Below are 20,006 nucleotides of genomic sequence, written 5' to 3' on the forward strand. Positions count from 1 at the left end.
GTGTTAGTCTACTAGGGCGACTACTGGTAGGCCGTTTGGATGCAGCCGGCCGGCGCTACAGGGCCCTTACCGTACCCTTCGATCTCGGACCGCGAGGTTATGTCATAAATTTTGAGGCATGTTTGTAAGGGCTTCAGCTCCCTCGCATATGGGCTTCTCCACTTGACAATGATGTGCACTTTCGCTCCGATTTAACAGTGCCAACGCCCGGAATAGGGCCCCAACAATGACTTCCGTACCCTTGTGTATACCATCTATCAAGAAACCTTGCTTAACAGCATGGACGCGACTTGTTGAATGAATCCTGTTGCATCAGGTCCGAAAACTCCACCGATATATGCTTTATTGTAAAGCCGGGGAATCGCCTAAAAGATCCCCTACAATGGCTGCAGTAAGCAAGAAAGCACATGGACGGATGAGCCGTGGATGGATGAGCAGTGAGCTTGAAGTCCACGACATAGGGCATCCGCCACACACGTCGCCCTGCTGCGCTTAGGCTGCTGCAGATCTTGCCTGTCCTCCATTCGTTGGGTAAAAATGATTCGCAGAGGTAGAGCCACTACCACTACCCCCAGAGCCAATACCTGGCTTATTCGATCCAATACACTTCTAGAATGTATGTAAAGGCTGTGCTCTGCTCATGTACAGTAAAAATGCCATCTGCATATCAGACACAATACCGACGCCGCGCTGCTTCGTGGTGCATTCGGGGAGGAACCCCCCGCCGGCTGCCATCCCACGTCCCGCAGTAACCTCACTCCTCAAGTACACCGCTTCATCCTCACTCCATCCGCTTCACCGTCGCCAAAGCTGACGCTGCTTATGACCTCGCTTTTCTATATCCGTATCACTGATGCACTTCCGCACGCTACTGCACCGACGCTACAAACAATACACACATACATACACACACAAGGCCGCCGATACCAACGCCACACCACGCACTCGCCGGGGTCAGCGCTGCCGTACTAGCTGCACCCCGCCACCGTCCAGCAGGCTCCCTCCACCGCCACCGCCGCCGAAAGCTGCCCCGAATCGCTCGTCCAAATCCCCCCCGCCGCCAACCCCACGAGCATGTCGCTTCGTGTCCAGCAGTCCCCCGGCTGCTTCGGACCGTGTACGCTTGGAGCCGGCCCCACCGCCAGCACCGCCGCCATGATGGTGATGGTGGTGGTAATGGTGACGGTTGTGCGGTGCCGCTCCTGTTCGTGGAACCTCATGTGAGGAGGGGAAGGTGGGCATGTCCGCGGGCTGCTTGGGGTAGGGCTTCTCCTGCGGCGACAATGGAAAGAGAGTGTATACAGGAAATGAATACGGAGGAGCACATGGCATAGCCCACGTGGAATGGCATACAAATGAGTGTTCGATTTTGAGGCGGAAGCAGCCCAAGAGAGGTTCCAGAGAACAAGCGAAGCCAACCCAGGAGTTGTTGACATTAATAAAGCCTTCAGTCGTATCAGGGTCTTTTTCAATAGCAATTCGTGTGTCGACGGCCGATGTGCATCGCGGAGCAATCAAGGGCAGCTATCAAGCCAACTATGGCCAGGGTCGCTCTGGTCGGGCCGCTTCCTTACCCGGAAGAACTCATGTCGCAGTGCCTGACGAGCAGTGATGCGGCGGTCCGGGTCATACGTCAGCATGGAGTTCAGCAGGTGCAGGCCCTGATCGCTGAGCTGAGGCAGTTGGCGGCGCAGGAAGTTGTACGGCTGATCGGGAAACACAAACTTGCCGGCGTTGGGTAGCTTGGACATGCCCTATCCGCGGACCGATAGGACCGACACAACCCGGGTGTACCCGCAATAGTTGGAAGTTTAGGAAACGGAAGCCGCTGATGACGATGGGCCGGCAGCGTGGGCGCCGGCATCGCTCAGGTGCAAGGCATGAACATCAATCAACAACAGTGCCCGTCAGCCCCTGTAAGTGTGGCTTCGCGCCATTGGCCCCTGCATGCACACTGCCTTGCCCCACACCGCCCAACAGCATCCCCCCGGCTTCGGCTCCCCTCCAGCCCAGGCTCCAGCGTTGTAAAGTCGTAAACGTTTTACCCCATCAGCCAACCAACCAGGGGTCTCAACTTCCTCGCATCAATCACATCCTCAGCTGCAGCAGCATGGCGCCTAGGACCACGTGAGCTCAGATACAGAGTGTTATATAACACTCCTCCCACACTGACAGCTCCCTCAACGCCTCAGCTTCGCTCCTCGACGTCTCAGTCGTCAGCCGCCATTCGCCCCGCCCCGCCCCGCCTGCTGTTACTCACCGGCCATATCCTCTCGCTGGGCGGCCCCAGCAGGTTGGCCATCATGTTGAGACATTCACCCTCGGACGTAGCGGGAAAAAGGGGCTCGCCGGATACCAGCTCAGCTAGGACCGCACCACAGCTCCACATGCTGCCAAGCGGTAGCAGTAGCAATCGCGGCAGTAGCAGTCGCAGCAGGAATAGCCGCCGCCGTATCACCAGTCGCCGTGGCAGTAGACGCAGGAGCAGCACCGGCAAGCATTATCCCAACGTGGGTGTCACAGGGCGCATGATATGAGCTGTCAGGGGCGAAAACGACATCCGTTGCGACGAGAGTTCATACTTAATTGTTACTTAATGTTACTCACCGTCGCTGTGGGCAAGTGGGCATCCTCAGTGCTCCGGCCGCAACATGCGGTGCAGGTGCTAGGCGACAACACACACTTGGCCAGAACAACAGCGGCATTACGGAGGACGGCACCTCCAAGCAGCCCCTCCGATCTTGTCCAAAGCTCCTCCCTAGCTTTCATACCCACAAAAACGCAGAGAAGCTCCACCCACCACCCACGAGCTTGCTCGCACTCACTCGATGCTCTCGTCGTACTCCTCGCTCCCCAGGAGGACCTCGGGCGCCCGATACCACAAGGTCACCACATTGGGCGTCATGGGCGTCACGAAGGGCGCGAAGGACCTGGCAGGTAGGGAAGGCCGGGGGGGAGGGCGTGGGAGGGGAAAAAGCCGGGAAGTGCAAGCACCCATGGCTGCTGGGGCGGCCAGGAGCCGCAGGAGGTTATAACTCGCAGTCGCGTGCTACACCGGGTAAAACCCGACACGCCCTACAAGGTATTGTCCCCCTCATAGGAGAGGTGGCCGAGGTGGATTCTTATCCAACTCTCATCCCAAGCCCCCTGTTTGAGTCCTACCTGGCCAGTCCAAAGTCGCAGAGCTTCAGGTGCCCGGTGTGTGTGTACAGTAGATTGGAGAGCTTGATGTCCCGGTGCACCACCCAGTGGTCGTGGAGGAACGATACGGCCTCCAGCAGCTGGGCGACAAGCACAAGGGGGACATGGGTCCAGGTACGGTGGATGCGGCGGATAGTCAAGTGGAAGCACGCGGGACTATGGGGCTGGTTATGTCAGGTGGGTTGGGAGGCGGCACTTGGTTCCTGTTTCCGCAACGGACCCAGCTGGTGGTGTAGCAGCAGCGCCGAAGCGGCAGACACAGCCCACCGCACCGCCACTGCTTCATCGATCGCGCAAGTGCGTGTATGTGTGCTCTGCACAACAGTTCGCACAACGGGGTTGGCCGTACCTACCTGTCTAATCAGGCACTTAACCTCCGACATGCTGAAGCTGCGGCGCCCCGAGCTACCCGACATCGAGTCCAGGAGTCGCCCTAGGTCGTGATCACAGTACTCGAACACCAGGAACACGCTGCAGTGGGGGTAGAGGTTTGGTGTTTTGACATGGCGTGTGTGTGTTGCGCAGGGACGGGGCCACACAGCCATCAGGCCAAGGAAGTGCCTACCATATCCACTGGCGGCCGCTCTTTCATAGAGTCACCAGCCAGCAGCACACGGCAAGCCAAGCTGCAAACCGCGCACACGCCATCCACAGCCATCTAAGCAGTCTAGAGCCCCAGCAGCCCTGCATGTGACAGATCCCAGCCCCCAACATCCAGATCCCCCCTATATCCGTTCGCGAGCATAAGCTGTCGATCCCTAGTTTGGGTTTTCCTTGCTGCCCCCAGGGAGCTCAATGTCCCACCTGTCCGCCTGGGAGCCGGTGACCACCTTCTTGAGCGCCACGACGTTGGTATGGCGACACGTCTGCAGCACACGGAGCTCCCGAATGGACGTGACGGGGAAGCCGTCGCGGGAGCGGTCGAAGCGCACCCGCTTCAGCGCAACCAGCTCGCCCGTGGTGCGGTCGCGAGCCTTATCTGCTCTCCGTGTATGGGCGGGTCCGTCAGCGAGTGCGCGAGCGAGCGAGCCAACCGGCCGGCCGGAGTTCAATGATGGCCCAGTTGTTCAACATTCAGGGTGCAGGTGCACGCGCGAATGACACCCGTGGTTCAAAGGGTCGCCATCCACGGGTCAGTATGGGTCGGTCAGTATTAGGACCGGGCGATGTAATGCAGCAGGCCGGAGGTGATGGTGGAAGTGGATGGAGGTGTGGGACAGAGAACAGCAAGACGCGTAAGAAGTTGAAGGAGGACAAAGGGGAAGGGAAGAACGGAGTATGGTCCAGTGCCAATGGTTGACGGCAGGTAGCAGGCGAGGAACGGCCCGAAGGGAAGGTAATGTGGGTAGCAAGCATGAGCCGGCGGTCCCATGTCCCATGTGTGGGATGTGGCATTCCGGCAAGCAAATCACGATGTGGGTTGTCGGTGTCGGAACGTGGTCGGGCCATTGAGAGACCGAACACACAAGCCACACGGCCAGTCATCCGCAGTAGCGAGAGCGGCAATTCGTTGCCCATGACAAGGAAGTAGTGCCAGTGCAACGGAGGATAATTGGTGGGGCCAACGTAATTGGGCCCGGTGGCCAAGTGGAATTTGGGCATGATACGATGATATCGGACATGTGCCGGGGCAGCAACGTGTTCGAGTGCCAAGACCGTGAAGCACACGGAACCGGCGATGACCCGTCGCAAATGTGCGGCCAACGGTACGAGGGAAAGTGGCCCAACCGCAGGTTACGTCGCACGATGCAGAGAAAGCCGCATGTTGTTGCAGTACATGTACATGCAGTCCACAAAATTCAAGTTATCAAGAAGTGGGTTCACATATCGGACGGTTGAGGAGCCAGGCGGCAGCGGTAGCCGCCATGACGGTGTCGGGAAAGTAAAGATTTTGAGAGAGGAAAGCCACCCAGCCAGCGCCGCCGCCATCCCAGGTTGCATCCAGTAAATTTGACGTGGCGAAACGCCGTGCCGTTTCGACGAGGTGAGACGGCATGGCGACCACGGCCGCAGGCCCCAGCGGATACGAGTTGGTGGCGACGCGGATGGACGGGTGCGTGCAAGCGCAGCAGGGAGGGCGCACAGAGGGAAAGGTGCGGCCCAAAGCCGGAGCAAGTGAGCAAGTATTTGTTTGCTGGAAGACACACAGCATATCTGCGGACTGCAGCTACTGCTCCCCGAAGTGAAGTAGCAAGCAGCGGCCTTACAATCACACCTATCGGAGCTGTCCCATTCCTGCGCACACCCCAGGGTTCCGGGCTGGCCCGGCAATTTGCAGCGCAACGGCGCCCCAAAGCAAGCAGCCACATCGAGCAGGCTTGTTGCACTTACAGACTACTCCGTAGGTGCCTTCGCCTATCCGATGCAACTTTTCATAATTTGAGACTGGGTCGAGCACTGGGAAATAGGTCGGCACGACGTCTCCACTCATCGCTAACTCTTGTAAGACTTAACCCATGATCATATTGTCAAGAGCTGCGTAAAGACAGCCTTGGCGATAAGATACGCGGTGGATTTACCAACCACTGGCAGCGATATGTATATAAAGCAGTTGGTGTGCTACAGCTACGAATATGAGGTAATAATGCGAGCTTGCGTGAAGAAAGCTGGGTTAGTTTAGCGTAAGGCCCAATGAGTAACTGTTAGACTAACTGTTTTGCAACGGCTCATGTCCTCAGGGCCGTCATTTATTGCGCGCATTAAGCTGATTAGCTTATCATGGTTTTGTTGTTCAGCGCGCGCCCAACCATGCATCTTGCATGCCACCGTATAGCAACGCCTTCGACAACGCTTCCATTCCTACACAAACCAACTCCGAAATGGCCAACGTCGTCCCGATAATGCCGAACTCGTAAGGAGCGAACTGGCATGATCCGAGTGAGTGCGCTGCGCTTGCTTTGATTCCCGCTATTCGGCAGGGCGCCAAAGTCATGTGTTCCGCGTCCATAACCTCCGCAACTGACTTCGTGAATCGGCGGGCGAACGCTGCATTCTCGGGTTTCGCATAGGTTTAAGTCAACATGGTATCTTCCCCGAGCCGTGTTGGTACACACCTTAAAGCGCAGCTTGGTTCAGCTGCGCCATTAAGGAAGTAACCTGCTGTTGCATTTGCAGGAAGAACGCCATCGGATCCGGGGCGGTGGGTGGGTATTGTTGACTTGTAGGTTGAGCATTGAGTTTTTGGGTTCGTCGTGTCACCTGACTAAGTGCTAGTGGGAGCCATCTCAGCCAGTCTACCATTTTGGCATTACTATCAAATTGGCAGCCGATGTGTGTTTGTTACATGGTCGTGGGTGTGTTCCCCGTACCTGAAACCGCCCTAATATGAGCCGGGGGCTCAAGGGCTGCCAGATCGCCTGTAAGCACCATCCTACCTCGCATTTCAGGCAAAGCAAGTGGTAAAGGATATTAACGACCAAAGGGAACGATAAAGTTGCGGTGGGACCATATATGTTCCAGCATCCTTGCCAGGCGTTCAGGTTCCCACTTCACTTCATAGCATCCTTCATATGCTCGAAGCGTGGGAAATCCATATCAGATCTGATTTTGTCGTACACTGGACAGTCCAGCAAAAATTGCTTCTCATCCTCGATATGACTATCAGTGCCGCAGCACAGGGGCATACTCACTCCTCCCTAGGTAGGTAACACCGTCCCTTACACGCTCTGTTAGCCGCCAATGCCAAACAGCAAAGCCTAAACTGCATAAGCTTGCAATTCGCTGAACGCGGGATAAACGTTGTGATATGCGGGAGCACCTCCTTCCTGTCCGCTTGCTCGGCCCCCAGACCCATCCAATGCTTATACTTCGCCATGTGGATTCCTGGTTGCTTGCCGTCTGACAGGTACATGTCTGGCTGGACATCTAGACGTGTATGCTTCCAACCACTCACCAATCGGTCCTTGAACTCAAATACCACACCTTCTGCCTGTTCATCAGCCATTCCACTTGTTCGTCTACTTCGTGTGGCCCTTGCGGGGGCCTCTTTCCGTACATTGAGCCCCAGAAAACCTAGAAAACGGAGGATTAGTGCCCCCCATCCGGCCCCTTCGGGGTTGAAGAGGGACTCTGCGACCTCCTGTCGCAAAACTTGGTGTGCCACAGACCCACGCTGTAAACGGACACGGTTCCAAAACCTCACGATCTGTTTGAAAACGGGGTAGTGTAGGGGTAGCTGCGACAATTCAGGCGATGTGTTGGTCTGGCAGCTCCCACAATTTGTCGCATGAACGATATCTGAAGCTGCACCGCTCCGTCCTTTAGGCATGCCACGAAGGGCCCTCCGGCGATCGGGTTGCGGATTACGGTGAAGGAAAATCGGCGTCTGGTGCAGAAGCGGGAGCTTGCTAAGCTTTGTGGTTTCGTGCAGAGCGTCAAGCTATACCTTACTCCGGCTACCGCAATTCTATGATGATATCAAGTAGCCGGTTACATGGACCGGTCGAGTGTGCTTGTCCCGTGGGTCGTTGCGTGTCCTAGACTGGTGGGCGGACATCCCTACCCGCCACTGCTCGGCAGCTATTTACCAGGCCCCCACGGCGGCTGGACATGTCTTGCCATGCGTGGGGCGCGGTTCTGCATGGCCGTGTGGCGCGCGGTTATTGGTCGTTTTCCGAGCTTGCCGCGCACACCAAATGGAAGGAATTGCGCGCTGTCCGTCATGCATTAGAGTCCTTTCTTCCGTTTGTTCAGCAGCGTGTTGTTTTGATCAGGGAGGACAACATGTTCTCTCGGCAGCCCTGCATGCCGAATTAAAGTTGTTATGGGAATTCATGCAGCAACATAGTATTGTTTTGCAAGTCAAGCGTGCTGCTAGTGCCGACATCGAAGCAGGTGAAGCCTCGCGTTGGGTCGATAGTGATGATTACCGTTTGCATCACTGTTATTTCCGCCTTTTGGAGCGCCGTTTCGGTCCGCACCATGTCGGCTTATTTCCCACGCATATTAACACGCACCTCCCGGTTTTCATGCCACCACTGCCCGGGCTCGTCGGGGGTCAATGCGTTTTCTCAATCGTGGGGTGGGCTTAATGCCTTTGGCTGCCCACTTGGACCCCGACTTTTTGCCCGCTGTGGTGCAGAAAGTGCACAAGGAACGAGCGTGCCTCACACTAGTCGTGCCGTACTGGGCGGCTCAACCTTGGTGGCAGCAGTTGATGGAGTTGGTGGTCGACCTGGTGTTCCTGCCTTCGAATACGGAGCTGTTTGCGCCGGGCGGGGGCGGGTCGACCACTTACTTCCCCCTTCTTGGCAGGTCGTGGCAGTGCGGGTACATCTTAGCGTGGGCGCAATCGCGGGACACTCGTTCGGACAGTGTGGCGTTTTCCCGTTACTCGTTGGAAGTCAGTTGCGGCACCTCCGGTCATTACTAGCTTGTTGGTGTCGCAGCTGCAGCTCGCGGATCCTGGTCAGGATCACTCTTGTAGATTGCGCAGGTTGTTATGTCCCGTGTTGGTGCCAGGATCTGGCAGTCTTTTGCGTCGCATTTCGCTGCTTTGCATGTTTCTGTGTGGAGGGCCTGGAGTTTCTCCCGGCCTCCCATTATGCCGGGCTCTTGTGGGTTCCGTTTCTAGCCGCCAAGGGCTCTATCCAAGCCCGCACGGCGCAGCCTTAATTCAGTGCTATTAACTCCGTGCCTGACTTGCTCGGGTATCCCAAGCCCTGTGCCAGGTACAACACCCTGCTGGCGGCGTTTCTTAGAGGTTGCAAGCGTTTGGAAGGCTCAATAGCACCTTCATCCGCTCTCGTGTTGGCCTTTAGTGCAGGTGATGCTTGGCGTCTGAATGAGCAGTTGGCCGTGGTGCCCGTTAGCTCCGAGTTGGCCTTGCCTTGCCTTGCCTTGTTCGTCGTGTTGCGTTTCTGTCTCTTTCTTCGCGCGCATTCTCTGCTGTCGGTAACCTGGGCGCGTGTTGCTGTCGTTAGAGGGGAGCCAGTGTTTCAGTACAAGCCCCTCAATTGGAAGGGCTATCTGGTCGCTCCGGAACGAGCACTGTATTGCAGTTTTCACTCGCCCGTCTCCCTTTCCTGCAGAGGGCCGTCCGTCAGCGTCTATGGCGTGACCCGTCGCGGCTGTGGCCGGCGGGTCAGTCTACCCGCGGTGCTGAGCGTTGGTTTGACCTAGTCCTTCCTGAGTGTGGTTTTGTCACATGTGCGCGCGGTGCACTCTATAGCCTACGTCGATGCTTCCGCAGCTCGAGCAGTGGGGTTGCCGTTTGAGGTCGTTGAAGCGGTTGGCGGTTGGTCTGCCAACTCGGCAGCCCTTCGAGAGCACTATTTAGGCTTTGGTGTGCGCGCTTGTCCGGCAGCTGTTGCGTTCTTTGGCCCTCTTGCGGCCCGTCGCGTTGCGCCGTTTGGTTCTCAGTTTTTCAACCGCTGAGGGGGTATCTTCTCCTTTGGCATTTACCGATGAAGCAACAACTAATGCGAGCTTGCGTTGAGTAAAGCTGGGTTAGTTGGGCGCAGAGGTCGGCACATCCTGCGGGTCCGTACCACAGTACCCGCAGCCGAAATTCGGCTTCTGCAAAGTTTGACCAAAAAACGTGACTTGCAGCCTCTACTGTGGCCGGTAGGGCCACGCGCTGGACTTAAACTTTGTGTTTGACTGTTAGGTTTACTGACCGAAATTATGCCCTCCCACAACCGTAGAAACCGATTTGCCGACCTTTGGCTGGGCGTAAGGCCCAATGCGTTACTGTTAGAGTAACTGTTTCGCAACGGCTCGTGTCCTTAGGGCCGTGATTTATTGGGCGCATTGAGCTGATTAGCTTATCTTGTTTTTGTTGTTCAGCGCGCGCCCGGCCGCTCGCCCGTTGTAGGCGCAGCCAGCGTTAGTTGAGTTGCTAGTCTCTTTCTCCGTTGATGAGGCCCGGCTTCTTCGGCCCTTCCAGTCTCTCATTATCTGTAACAGAAAATGGTACTTACCTATGAAGCAACCAGACATGTTCCGATGCTGGCCCCGTTGCCACTACACACAAACCGCGTATAAGGAGCCCTGCGAAAATCAGAGAAGCCCCAAAAAATACGTCTTGATTACAGCCTTTGGATCCAAATCGTCCTTTCAATTAGCCAAACAACAGAGCTGTCTCAAGACGCTGTCCGAAAAAACCCTTGGCTAGTTAATACGATGGACCTCTTATAACGGATTTTTATCTACGGGGATCTGCATTTTCCAAACTTGTGGCATCCTCCTGTGCGGGCTGTCGATGGATCAATAGAGCTCAGAGCCTCTCCCGCAGGGGGGCCTACGTTTAAAATCATTCGGTTCGACCATCTCTTTGTAACAGGTTGCAAGAGCAAGGTTGAAGAGTTGTTAGGCCATTTTTTTTCCGAAAATGCACGTTCTGGATGTGTGCGAGAAAGCAAAGCCCCTTTGAAGGTTTAAGCCACAACAAAGGATTTACATGAACTGCGAGGGGGAAATAACTGTTGCGGATGATGTCTCGCAAGGAGGAGTCTCGGAGCGCGTTTTGTACATGTCGTATCACATGAACCAGCTGATTGTACCCATAAAATAGTAAGCCCCAACTCTTGCTTGGGATAGTTATGACCTGGATCTAAGTTCTCGACCTCTGGACGCCTTGACGTGTTACCATCGAGACTTCACAAATTTTCAGTACACACAAGCCAGGTAGCTGAATTCCCTTGGCAGAAACATTCTAGAGAGACAAGATGTTCACACCAGCGAAGACGCGCTTGCTGGCTGCTTCCGCAGGTAACCTTGCGTGGGAGACATTTGACGCATCAAACCATCTGAACCGTCGGCCCCACACACAGGTGCTCGATTTTCACCCCTCGTTAAGTCCGTTGACCAACATACCAAGGTTTTCAGGAATGTGCCTGTTCATGAGGCACATGTGAAGCGGGGCTGCACGGCTGCTCCTCAAGCTGTAAGACGTTCAGCTAGGCTCCTCTGCTGGGCACAAGCTGATGATCTTGCCATCTTTTATACTTCAAAGGACTGCTAAAGAAAGATGTTTAAGCCTGCGCATCACTTTTGGACGATAGGTGGGCGTTTGCGCGTCTCGCTTTTCGACCGGTGCAGAACAATCTTCGCAGGTGGGCGTTGACTTTCGGCCGCTACATCAGCGAGTTCTGGACGTGCTTTTTCAACCCTGTCAGTCTTACAACGAGGCTTGCATACCCAAGCTCAAACACCTCTTCACGATGGAAGAAGTCCAAGAGCTTATTTTGGAAGCCAGGGACCTAATGGAGGCCGACCGCACCTTGCTCCACGTTCCCGGTGAGGACGGACAATAGAACCATTGCACAGCAGGCAATCTTAGGATTAACCTGGCGTGCATGGTATGACCATTTTGCAGCGCCGTGCCGCGTGGTCTCCGATTTGCATGGTCAGTTCGCGGACCTCATGCGAATATTCGGTTGGTGCGGCGCACCAGACGGAAGGTGAGAACGTGGAAGTCATGCCACTATGCACCAAGTTGATGGATGAAGTCGCCTTACTTTGTGATGTTCCCATTCCAGCATCCCGTGGGTCTTCATGGGTGACTACGTTGACCGAGGCTGCAACAGTGTTGAGGTGATCCTCCTGTTGTACGCACTCAAGATCAAGTGGCCGCGAGAGATCATCCTCTTGCGCGGGAATCATGAGGTGTGAAGCCGTGCGCTTATCGACGTAACACTCGGTAACCTGGTAGTGATGTTAGAAGAGTCATGTGAGGTTTTCGTTGAGTTCGACACCCGCTTGCGGTACATTATTGTACAAGTCGCCTACCCGGTACACCCACCCGGTGCGCCCACCTGCTGAGTCCTCATCCTTTCGTTTCCTGTCGTAACTGATGAACCAATTGCCCCATATTCGTGTAGATCATGAACATCAACAAGTGCTACGGCTTTCGCACCGAGTTGAGCCGCAAGTGGGGTTCCCGTCGTGGCGAAGCGTTATTCAATGCATTTAACGACTCTTTCGACTACATGCCCCTGGCCGCAATTGCGGCGCCCCCAGGCTACAAAGGTACTGCATCGTCTCCGTCGTGCTCCTTTCCCTTCAGTGCTGAGACCCAATTACCGACCTTCTGGCAGGCGACCTGGAGCCGTGCGTCCAGGATGCATCTGAGTTCATGCCAAGCCGCTACCTGATTGTGCACGGCGGCATAGGGCGATTAGAGAGCTTGGATCAAATCAGCAGCGTTGAGCGCCCCGTACGCACAGGAACCGGCGATATCAACGAGCTGATCATGCTCGAGCTGGTAAGTTCGGCTATCCGAATGTGGTTCAAGTTTTCGACGTAGGCATCTGCCTTACATCCGTGCATGCACTTTATGTGGTGATAACGAACAGCGAAACACGGATAAAAACCTTACGCGCGCAAATGCCTTGCATCAGGTCTGGTCCGATCCAGCTCCAAGCGATGAGCACAACGGCTTGCTCACCAACAAGCGCGACAACCACAGCGGAAGCATTGTCTGCTTTGGCGCTGATCGGGTTGAGAACTTCTGCCAGGTACGGTAATTGCAGGAACTAAAGCCGCTCGCATCTTGGCATGATCAGTTTCATAGGATGAGAAGTTCCATGACCCATGCCGTTTGCGCCGCTAAATAGCCAAGGTTTCCTGACGCCGTTGCAGCGCAACAGCATCACCGCCATTCTGCGCGGCCATGAATGCATCGACGAGGGCATGGAGCTTGCTTTTGGCGGCCGTGTCGTCACCTTTTTCTCCGCCGTCAACTATGGCGGACAGTCTGCCAATCACGGCTGCATCTTGCACTTGGCGCTCACCGCAGGCGAAGGTACGTTGTTGTGGGTTATCAAACGGGCCACCATGCAGTAGGCGTTTGACAGGCTAGAAGCTTGGTAATTGCCGCCCATGTAATTGCCAATGCGCTTGACGTCGTTAGATTGTCAATCGTTAAGTAACCGACTGCAGAGCGTAGACATGGCCGTGGGTGTCAGATACATGCTTTGCATTTACAACGCAGACGATCAACCTACCATCGAGGTCCAGCCTATTCGCTTGGAAGCAAAGAAGCGCCATTTAATGTATTACGAGCCTGGAGAGGATTCTACTGACGACGGCGACTTGACGGACTACGAGCCCGACCAGGACCTCCTCGAGACACGAATTACTCCGAACAAGCGCCTGGCGCAGCGGCAGATACGCTTCCAGCCCTTGGCTGAAGCCGATGCACCAGTGGCTGCGGGCACGTTGGTCTCAGCCAGTTCAAAAGTAACCGAGGAGTCCGGTCACTGGAGCTGCGACGAGGCCCTTGATGGAGCTTCAGGTTCACTACCTGCCCATGTGAGCGATCCTGGGGGATTGCTCAATATCCCGAGAAGCCAAGAAGCCGAAGCCGTGGGATCGCACTGTGAAGCAGGTGCAAAAGGCAGCGTCGACAGTGACACGGCGTTGCTGAGCCTGGCAGCGGCGGCATGTCACCCCTGTTCGGCCGGCGAACCCTACCTGCCCGTGCGATGCCTCTCGGACCTAGAGCATGCCGCTGCAGCCGCCGACAAGGACTTGAAAATTGCTCGCGCATACCTGTTAAATATGATGGTCCAGTCTGGGGCCTTCAAGTACCTTCTGTGTCAGTCAGTGTGCAGCGCCGTTTACGAGGCAGCGCGGGAAACAGCAATTTCGTCCTCAGACGCCTGTTTGGGCATCGCGGCGAGCTCTTCCAATGCCGCACATCCGAAGCCAGAATTTGTCGTGTTGTCGTGCGAGGGTGTCTGGGTCGACGAGGACATGCAAGATGTCGACGACCAGGCGCAGTGGCAGAGCTCCCGCGCTGACCAAGGAAACTTGACATTGTTCAGAACACCGAGCAGGTCCAAGGCTCAAGGTCCTATCGCGTTCCCGTGGGCGTTCCTTGCTGAGAGTTTCCAGGGTCCAACTCCACCCCGACCGTCACGCGGCTCCGGGCAATTTAGGTAGCTGGTGCAGCTGGTGGGCTCGGCATGCAGGTGGTGTGAAAAACAGCATTTGGCAGGTTGAGAGCGTATTTGGTAGGACCTAGCATCCTATCTCATCGGCAAAGCGGAAGTCCCAAAGGGGGCGACCTGTTGGGGGTTAGCCGTGGATAGGTTGCCGCTCCCGGGGCCACGGCCCCATGCAGAATGCTACTGGAAGAAGTAGCCTTCTGTGGGCGTGTCTGCTAACACCACCTTCCTCGGAAATGTGTGTGTACCAAGTCCGTTTCCCAGGTGAACCCGTGGACCGGGGTCCTGGGTCGGTGATCACGAGCTTATCTATGCACCGAACTGTGATATGACTTGTTTCCGGGCGGTGCGGTATGCATTGCCAACGCTTTCAGGTCCTTAAAATCAAAAGTCATTTGCAAATGTCTTAAGTTATAGATAACGTCCCTCAGATGTCGGGCAAGCCAGTGTGGATCGTGATTGAACGAAATGGCCATCGCCAAAAATTGTGAGCGGCATGCCGGCAAACAATGTGTGCATGCCATGCCGTACGAACAGGTTTTGGTGCTGATGCACCTGCGCTTCATCTTGTAAAAATAGATCTTCGTAGCAATTTCCTATTGCCTCGAACACTCCGTCTCGTTGAGCTTTGGCGACTTAGCTTCAGTCGTCACACATCTGCGACTGACCGGTTTCGGAGGTGCTTCGCACCCGTATTTGCAAGGGCTGAGCTGCAAAGGGGATTTTGGCTTGAGGATGGGTTAGGTTCTTGCTGCCTTACAGAGCTGCTAGAGCTCGCACGAAAAAATGGCAGCAGACGTTGTACTCGCGGTAGTCGAGACAGACTTGCGCCTTCTGGCTGCTGAGGCGAAGAAGGCAGAGGGGCCCATGACAAACCTGATGGGAATGCTGCATCACTCAGACTTACCCGCTGTAAAAGACGCGACCGAGCGCGCTCTTCAGAAAATCCGAAGTGTCGAGCAAGGCGGACTGTCAAGTGTCCAGCAGGCGCTGGTTAGTAACTGCAGCATCGTGGCGCAAAGTACTCCTCGCCTCGTTGAAGATTTCAAGTCCCTGTGCAGGAGATTCTAACGCCTTTTTCACTAGCATGCGAGACGAAGTACGCGAAGCTGGCATGTATTGCCATAAGCTCCTTTCAAAAATTGCTCGCGAATGATGCTGTTTCAATTAGGGGCCGCTGCGATATTATCAAGGCTCTCCAAGCGGTGCGTGTGTGTTTCGCCTCGAGGGCAGCTGGGGTCAGCTCCTATGGGAGCCTTCAACTGGAGTTGTGCTATTCGTAACTCGCCGCTCGCAGGCCGAGCGCTTAAATGACGAAAGCGTCAAGCTTCGCATTCTTCAGGCCAGCCTTACAATTATTCAAAGCCCAAGCTTTGCAGACGAGCAGGTGGGCTAGGGGATGGGTTTTCCCGCAGGAGGGCAGATAGCGCAGCCCTTCCCGTTCGCTGTAAGCACGCCTTTGGAGACAGCTTGAACAGCCCATGGGAGGTATGAAAACTCAACACCTCTTTAACCCAACCTTGTATACACGGCTTATATTCGAGATTCATACTTCTTAAATGAGGTGTTTCTACTGGCAGGCATGGCTTTGCCCAGAGTTATTGCAGTAATCCGTGTCACCCTATCCAACGCTGCTGGACCAAGAATCCCTCGCCCCATCATCCCTCGTCCCCCTCGCACCGCAGGACGCCATACAACAACTGCTGTCGCTGGTATTTCGCGTTTACGTTAACAACAAGTCTAACTTTGCGGTGCACAGCACTGCGGCAGCCACCATACGGCAGGTATGCGCATTGCCTTCGTGGCCGGCTGCTGCTTACTGTTGATAACTTAATCTCAGCCTGATTGGAGTAACCCCGGGCTGGTGATCCTGTAAGCACAAGGGACGTGTCTCCTCTTTGCAGCAATCTATAATTTGCAACAATGTATAACGCAGCCTTGCCAATGGAGTAGAAGGGCATGTTGCCATGGCTGACCGGTGTGGTGTGCCGGATGTTGGCCACCATCCCGTAAATATCACGGGCTTCAATACGCAAGCGTACAGTAAATGTACCCGTGCGTGTGAAGGACTGGCTCGATCCTAGCGCACGCTTTATATCACCATGCCACCTTGTTGAACACTGACATTACTTGATCCCCGTTCCCATCTCCCTGCGCGCCAACATCCTGTGTTCCGTATCGTGCCTTACGCGCTTTGCAGGCGGTGGCATTGGTGTTTGATCACTCCCTGCTTCCCAGCCGAGCCCCGGCGACCCCCACGCCGGTCAGCGGCTCCCCCGCCGTGGGCTCCTCACCACAGCCCTCCCTATCCACACCCATAAGGAGCGTCACCTCATCAAGCGGCGCGAACAGTCCGGGGCCGCCGCAACCAGGCGCAGCACCTAGCAGCTCGGCTGCAGCAGCAGCAGCGATTGCTGCTGTCATTGCCAGTATCCCTGCCACTGCGGAGGGAGGTCCAGCTCCCGGCCGGGAGGTGGTGCCGGTGCTGCTGCTGGAGGAGATGATGGGCTGGCTGGGGGCCAGGGATGGTGCGTGTGTGGGTGCGCGTGGATGACCGGGGGTCTTGGGCTACCAACCAATGGAGGAGCACGGATATCTTGATGGCAATGTCAAGAGCGGATTCTGGCGGTGGTGGGCCTCACGACCGCCCTCTTAGTGTCCTTTCCGGGTTTATGGCGGTGTCAGAGCCACATGACGTGGCGAGACGCAAGGGGGAAGCTCTCAACGATGCAGGGCGGCAGTTAGACCCGTTAGAACCGTTTATTGGTTCCGGCGCGGCGCCAGGTGTTGCCAAGGCTTGAGCAGCCCTATAGAGAACAAGGTTTAATACGGTATCCGAACACCCCTTTTTGAAGTGAGGCACACAGGACATTGCTGGCTCGCAACTAACTCCCTCGGATGCGGAGGGACCTGGTTGCCCCTAGTCACCCCTGGTCTTTCCCTTCCCCCCGCTGACGTCTCCCGTGTGCACGACCCCACCCGCACGCGCCCGCGGACACCCCTCTAGGCAAGGAGCTGGGCTGGGTGCAGCTGCAGCCGCGCGGCGGCAACCGGGTGGACCGCACCTTCCTGCTGGAGATGCTGGAGGCGGTGCTGCTGCAGCGCTCTGCTGCCGTCCACAGGCTGCCGGGACTGGTGCAGTGCGTCAAGACCAAGGTTAGGAAGAGGGGGCGCCGTGGTGCGGAGCGGAGCGGGACGGAGAGCTAGGGCCCCGAAGGAGATGTGAAACGTGTGCAGTCAGTCGAGTTAGGGGATCGTGGGGGCCCCGCTACAGTCCCCAGCTGTGGAGCTGCCACAGGGCTTCCTCAGGCCCTCCGGACCCCGAGACCTCCCGTCTTCTGCCTCCCGTCTTCAGTCCCCCCGCGGGGGAGGGGACAGGCGCGGCAGAGGGCGGCGGCACGGGTGGCTTGGGAGCGACAGAGGTTTTATGTCTCTGTGGCAGGGGGGTAGGGACTGCCGCTCTCCTAACGTGCTCCAGAGTGGCCACTTTCCTGCATGCATGAAGCTCTCACACACATATGCAGCAGAAGTGCGACCTGCCGTGTGTGGTGTCTTGTGGTGTGCTGGTGTGCCGCTATCTCCACCTATTTTGTTCGCCATGTGCACCTTCCCATTCATGCACATCATCTCGCCGCTAACCTTGCTGCGTCATCATCTCGCCTGGTACCTCCCTCTCCTGTATTGCTGCTATTCGGGCTGCCGCGGCCGTCGCGTGTGTGTGTGTATGCAACTGCCTGCCTGCCTGCCTGCCTACCTGGCGGATGTGGGTAGGTTGCTGCCGCAATCAACGGCCTGCTGGACAGCGCCTGTGACCGCCTGGTGGATCCCAACGATGCGGTGGATTGCCGCCTGGTGGTGCGCTGCGCTGCCGCCCTGGTTCGCCGCCACCACGACCTGGCACCCGAGCGGGCCGCAGCCATGGTGGTGCGGCTGGCGGAGACGGCGGGCAGTGTAGGGCGACCTGGCGCGGCTCACCGCTGGCAGCGTTTCATGGCGTTCCAGGCGCTGCGGGGTTTGCTGGCGGACCCGTCATTGCTGTACAGGTGGGTGGGTAGGTGGGTGGGTGGGTGGGTGCGCGGCACGGGGCCGTGTGGTGTGTTTTGTGTGTACGGTAGCCCAAGATTGCAGGGGGACTGGCAGTGGGCGAGTGGCCTAAGAGCTAGGGGGCATTAGCAGTCCGGTGTTCACGGTCGGGGAAACGCACGCCAGGGGAGGGCAGTAGCTGATCTACTTGCCGTCGGCCGTTAAGATTTCAACAAGGCATGGGTTTTGTGGGGAAGATGAGGGTGAGGAGTTGGAGATGCAGCAGCGGCAGGCGGCACGAGAACGGCTCCAACCGATCTTGTTCCAATGTCCAGGTAAAGTTAAAACCCCGGGCGGCCACTCGTGACCTTTCTCGCCGTCCCCCTGCACCGGAACATTGCCCTCCGGATCACCCTCGCTGCCCGACCGCTGCTCGACCATCAGGTTGCACCACATGACCCTGCCATCGCCGCCCGCCGACAAGCACGCGGGCGCGGCAGCGGCCACCACTGCCGGGTCCGGAAAGGCAGCTGGCGCCGCGGCGGGGGGGGAGGCCGCCAACGGTGACTTGGCCAGCGGCGGCGTGGGAAGCGGAACCGGAGGCGGCGGTGGCGGTGTGTTGCCCGCCGTGATTCAGTCCATTCACGACGCTCTGCGGTGGTACGTTCGTACGGCCATTGAGACGCCCGAGGATGACGTGGTCGCGGCACTGGGTAACTTGTACTTCCAGAGGGCGATGGGGGCGCGAGACGCGGTGCAGGTGGGGCCGTCGGGTGAGGAGGAGGGGGGAAAAAGACGAACCACGAGCGAGTGAAGGAGAGGGGGAAGGAGTGAAGGAGGGGGGGAAGTGAAGGAGGGAAGAGGAGGAGGAGAAGCAGGAGCTCCCACTGGGGAGTGAGGCGAGGATGTGCGTGGGCCGCCGATCAGATCAAGCAAGGATTGCACAACCCACATCATCCCGCCCCTCCACAGAGTTAGTAGCCGCAACACCCCACACCCTGCCTGCCTCCATCCTTTCTTGAGCCATGTGCTTTTGGCCACATCCCTGTCTTCCGTTCCCCGCCCCCCCTTGGTGTGTGTATGTATGTGTGTGTGTGTTTGTTTCCTCCACATTCACCACCTCACCTGTGCGTGTTTGTGTGTATATACCTCTCCTTCCCACATACCTTGTCGTGATGATGGTGGTTGTGGTTGTGGTTGTGGTTGTTCGTTTTCCCTCTTTTCCCCCAGCAGCAGCTTAAATCGTGTGTGGTTCGTCTTTCCCCCTTTTCCCCCTCTCCCAGGAGACTGAGGCATTCGGCACCAACCTGGCTCAGGGCAGTGAGGTGGTGGTGGCCCACCTGGCCCTCGAGTGTGTGCTGGCGATGGTGGCGGCCACGGAGGCGCTCACGGACGTCGTGGTGCTGCCTGCGGAGCCGGGGATGCCCTCACCCAAACGTGAGAGGAGAGAGGGGTGGGGACTCTTTGGCCGGGTGGGGGGAGAGGACAGGAAGCGGGGTTGTCTTGCCAGTGCTGAGGTTGCGAAGGGGATGCTGGGTAGGTGGTTGGTTGAACGTATTGCGGCCTGCTGTTTACGTCAGCGCTTTCACCTGCATCCACCAGCGCTCATCCAAACACTGTTGAGATATCCGTACTAAGTGGCCGTACATCCGAGCAAAGGACTGAGTAGGCGGTTGCTGACCTCTGGCTCTTCCCCTCTTCCCCACCCACGCACCACACCCGCAATCAGTCATCACTCGCGACACGCCCGACGTGCGATGCGCGGCTGTGGCGGGTTTGGTTTCGGAGCTGTGGCGCTGCGTGCTGGGTGTGTGCAACACGTTGCTCGCCCGAGCCAGTCACGAGGTTCTTGTGGGGCTGCTGGTGCGGGGTCTGCAGGTGGGGAGGGAG

At 56.9% G+C, this 20,006-nt stretch overlaps 2 protein-coding genes across 2 annotated transcripts in view; one reads left to right on the plus strand and one right to left on the minus strand.

Annotated features, from left to right (window-relative positions):
* Positions 1-428: 428 nt before the first annotated feature.
* On the minus strand, positions 429-5,760 carry VOLCADRAFT_80563 (uncharacterized protein). The gene is made up of 8 exons (XM_002949248.1): positions 5,533-5,760; positions 4,006-4,180; positions 3,555-3,672; positions 3,163-3,281; positions 2,826-2,930; positions 2,261-2,390; positions 1,575-1,754; positions 429-1,272 (listed from the first exon to the last, which is right to left on the minus strand). Exons 1-8 carry the CDS (start codon positions 5,630-5,632, stop codon positions 955-957), a joined length of 1,245 nt encoding a protein of 414 aa, XP_002949294.1. The 5' UTR covers positions 5,633-5,760; the 3' UTR covers positions 429-954.
* A 5,603-nt stretch (positions 5,761-11,363) lies between these two features.
* Positions 11,364-20,006, plus strand: part of VOLCADRAFT_89599 (uncharacterized protein) — a gene marked incomplete at both ends in the record, with an annotated part of 21,164 nt that continues 12,521 nt past the window's right edge. Inside the window, 18 exons of the mRNA XM_002949115.1 lie at positions 11,364-11,439; positions 11,519-11,603; positions 11,682-11,808; positions 12,024-12,171; positions 12,240-12,406; positions 12,543-12,659; positions 12,784-12,946; positions 13,136-14,012; positions 15,136-15,298; positions 15,391-15,480; positions 15,779-15,877; positions 16,294-16,356; positions 16,393-16,621; positions 17,101-17,249; positions 17,865-18,136; positions 18,561-18,876; positions 19,400-19,553; positions 19,846-19,994. Coding sequence (XP_002949161.1) covers positions 11,364-11,439; positions 11,519-11,603; positions 11,682-11,808; positions 12,024-12,171; positions 12,240-12,406; positions 12,543-12,659; positions 12,784-12,946; positions 13,136-14,012; positions 15,136-15,298; positions 15,391-15,480; positions 15,779-15,877; positions 16,294-16,356; positions 16,393-16,621; positions 17,101-17,249; positions 17,865-18,136; positions 18,561-18,876; positions 19,400-19,553; positions 19,846-19,994 — 3,444 coding nt within the window. The remainder of the gene's footprint in view (positions 11,440-11,518; positions 11,604-11,681; positions 11,809-12,023; positions 12,172-12,239; positions 12,407-12,542; positions 12,660-12,783; positions 12,947-13,135; positions 14,013-15,135; positions 15,299-15,390; positions 15,481-15,778; positions 15,878-16,293; positions 16,357-16,392; positions 16,622-17,100; positions 17,250-17,864; positions 18,137-18,560; positions 18,877-19,399; positions 19,554-19,845; positions 19,995-20,006) is intronic.

The sequence above is a fragment of the Volvox carteri genome (assembly GCF_000143455.1).
Source record: "Volvox carteri f. nagariensis unplaced genomic scaffold VOLCAscaffold_13, whole genome shotgun sequence".
NCBI lineage: Eukaryota > Viridiplantae > Chlorophyta > Chlorophyceae > Chlamydomonadales > Volvocaceae > Volvox > Volvox carteri.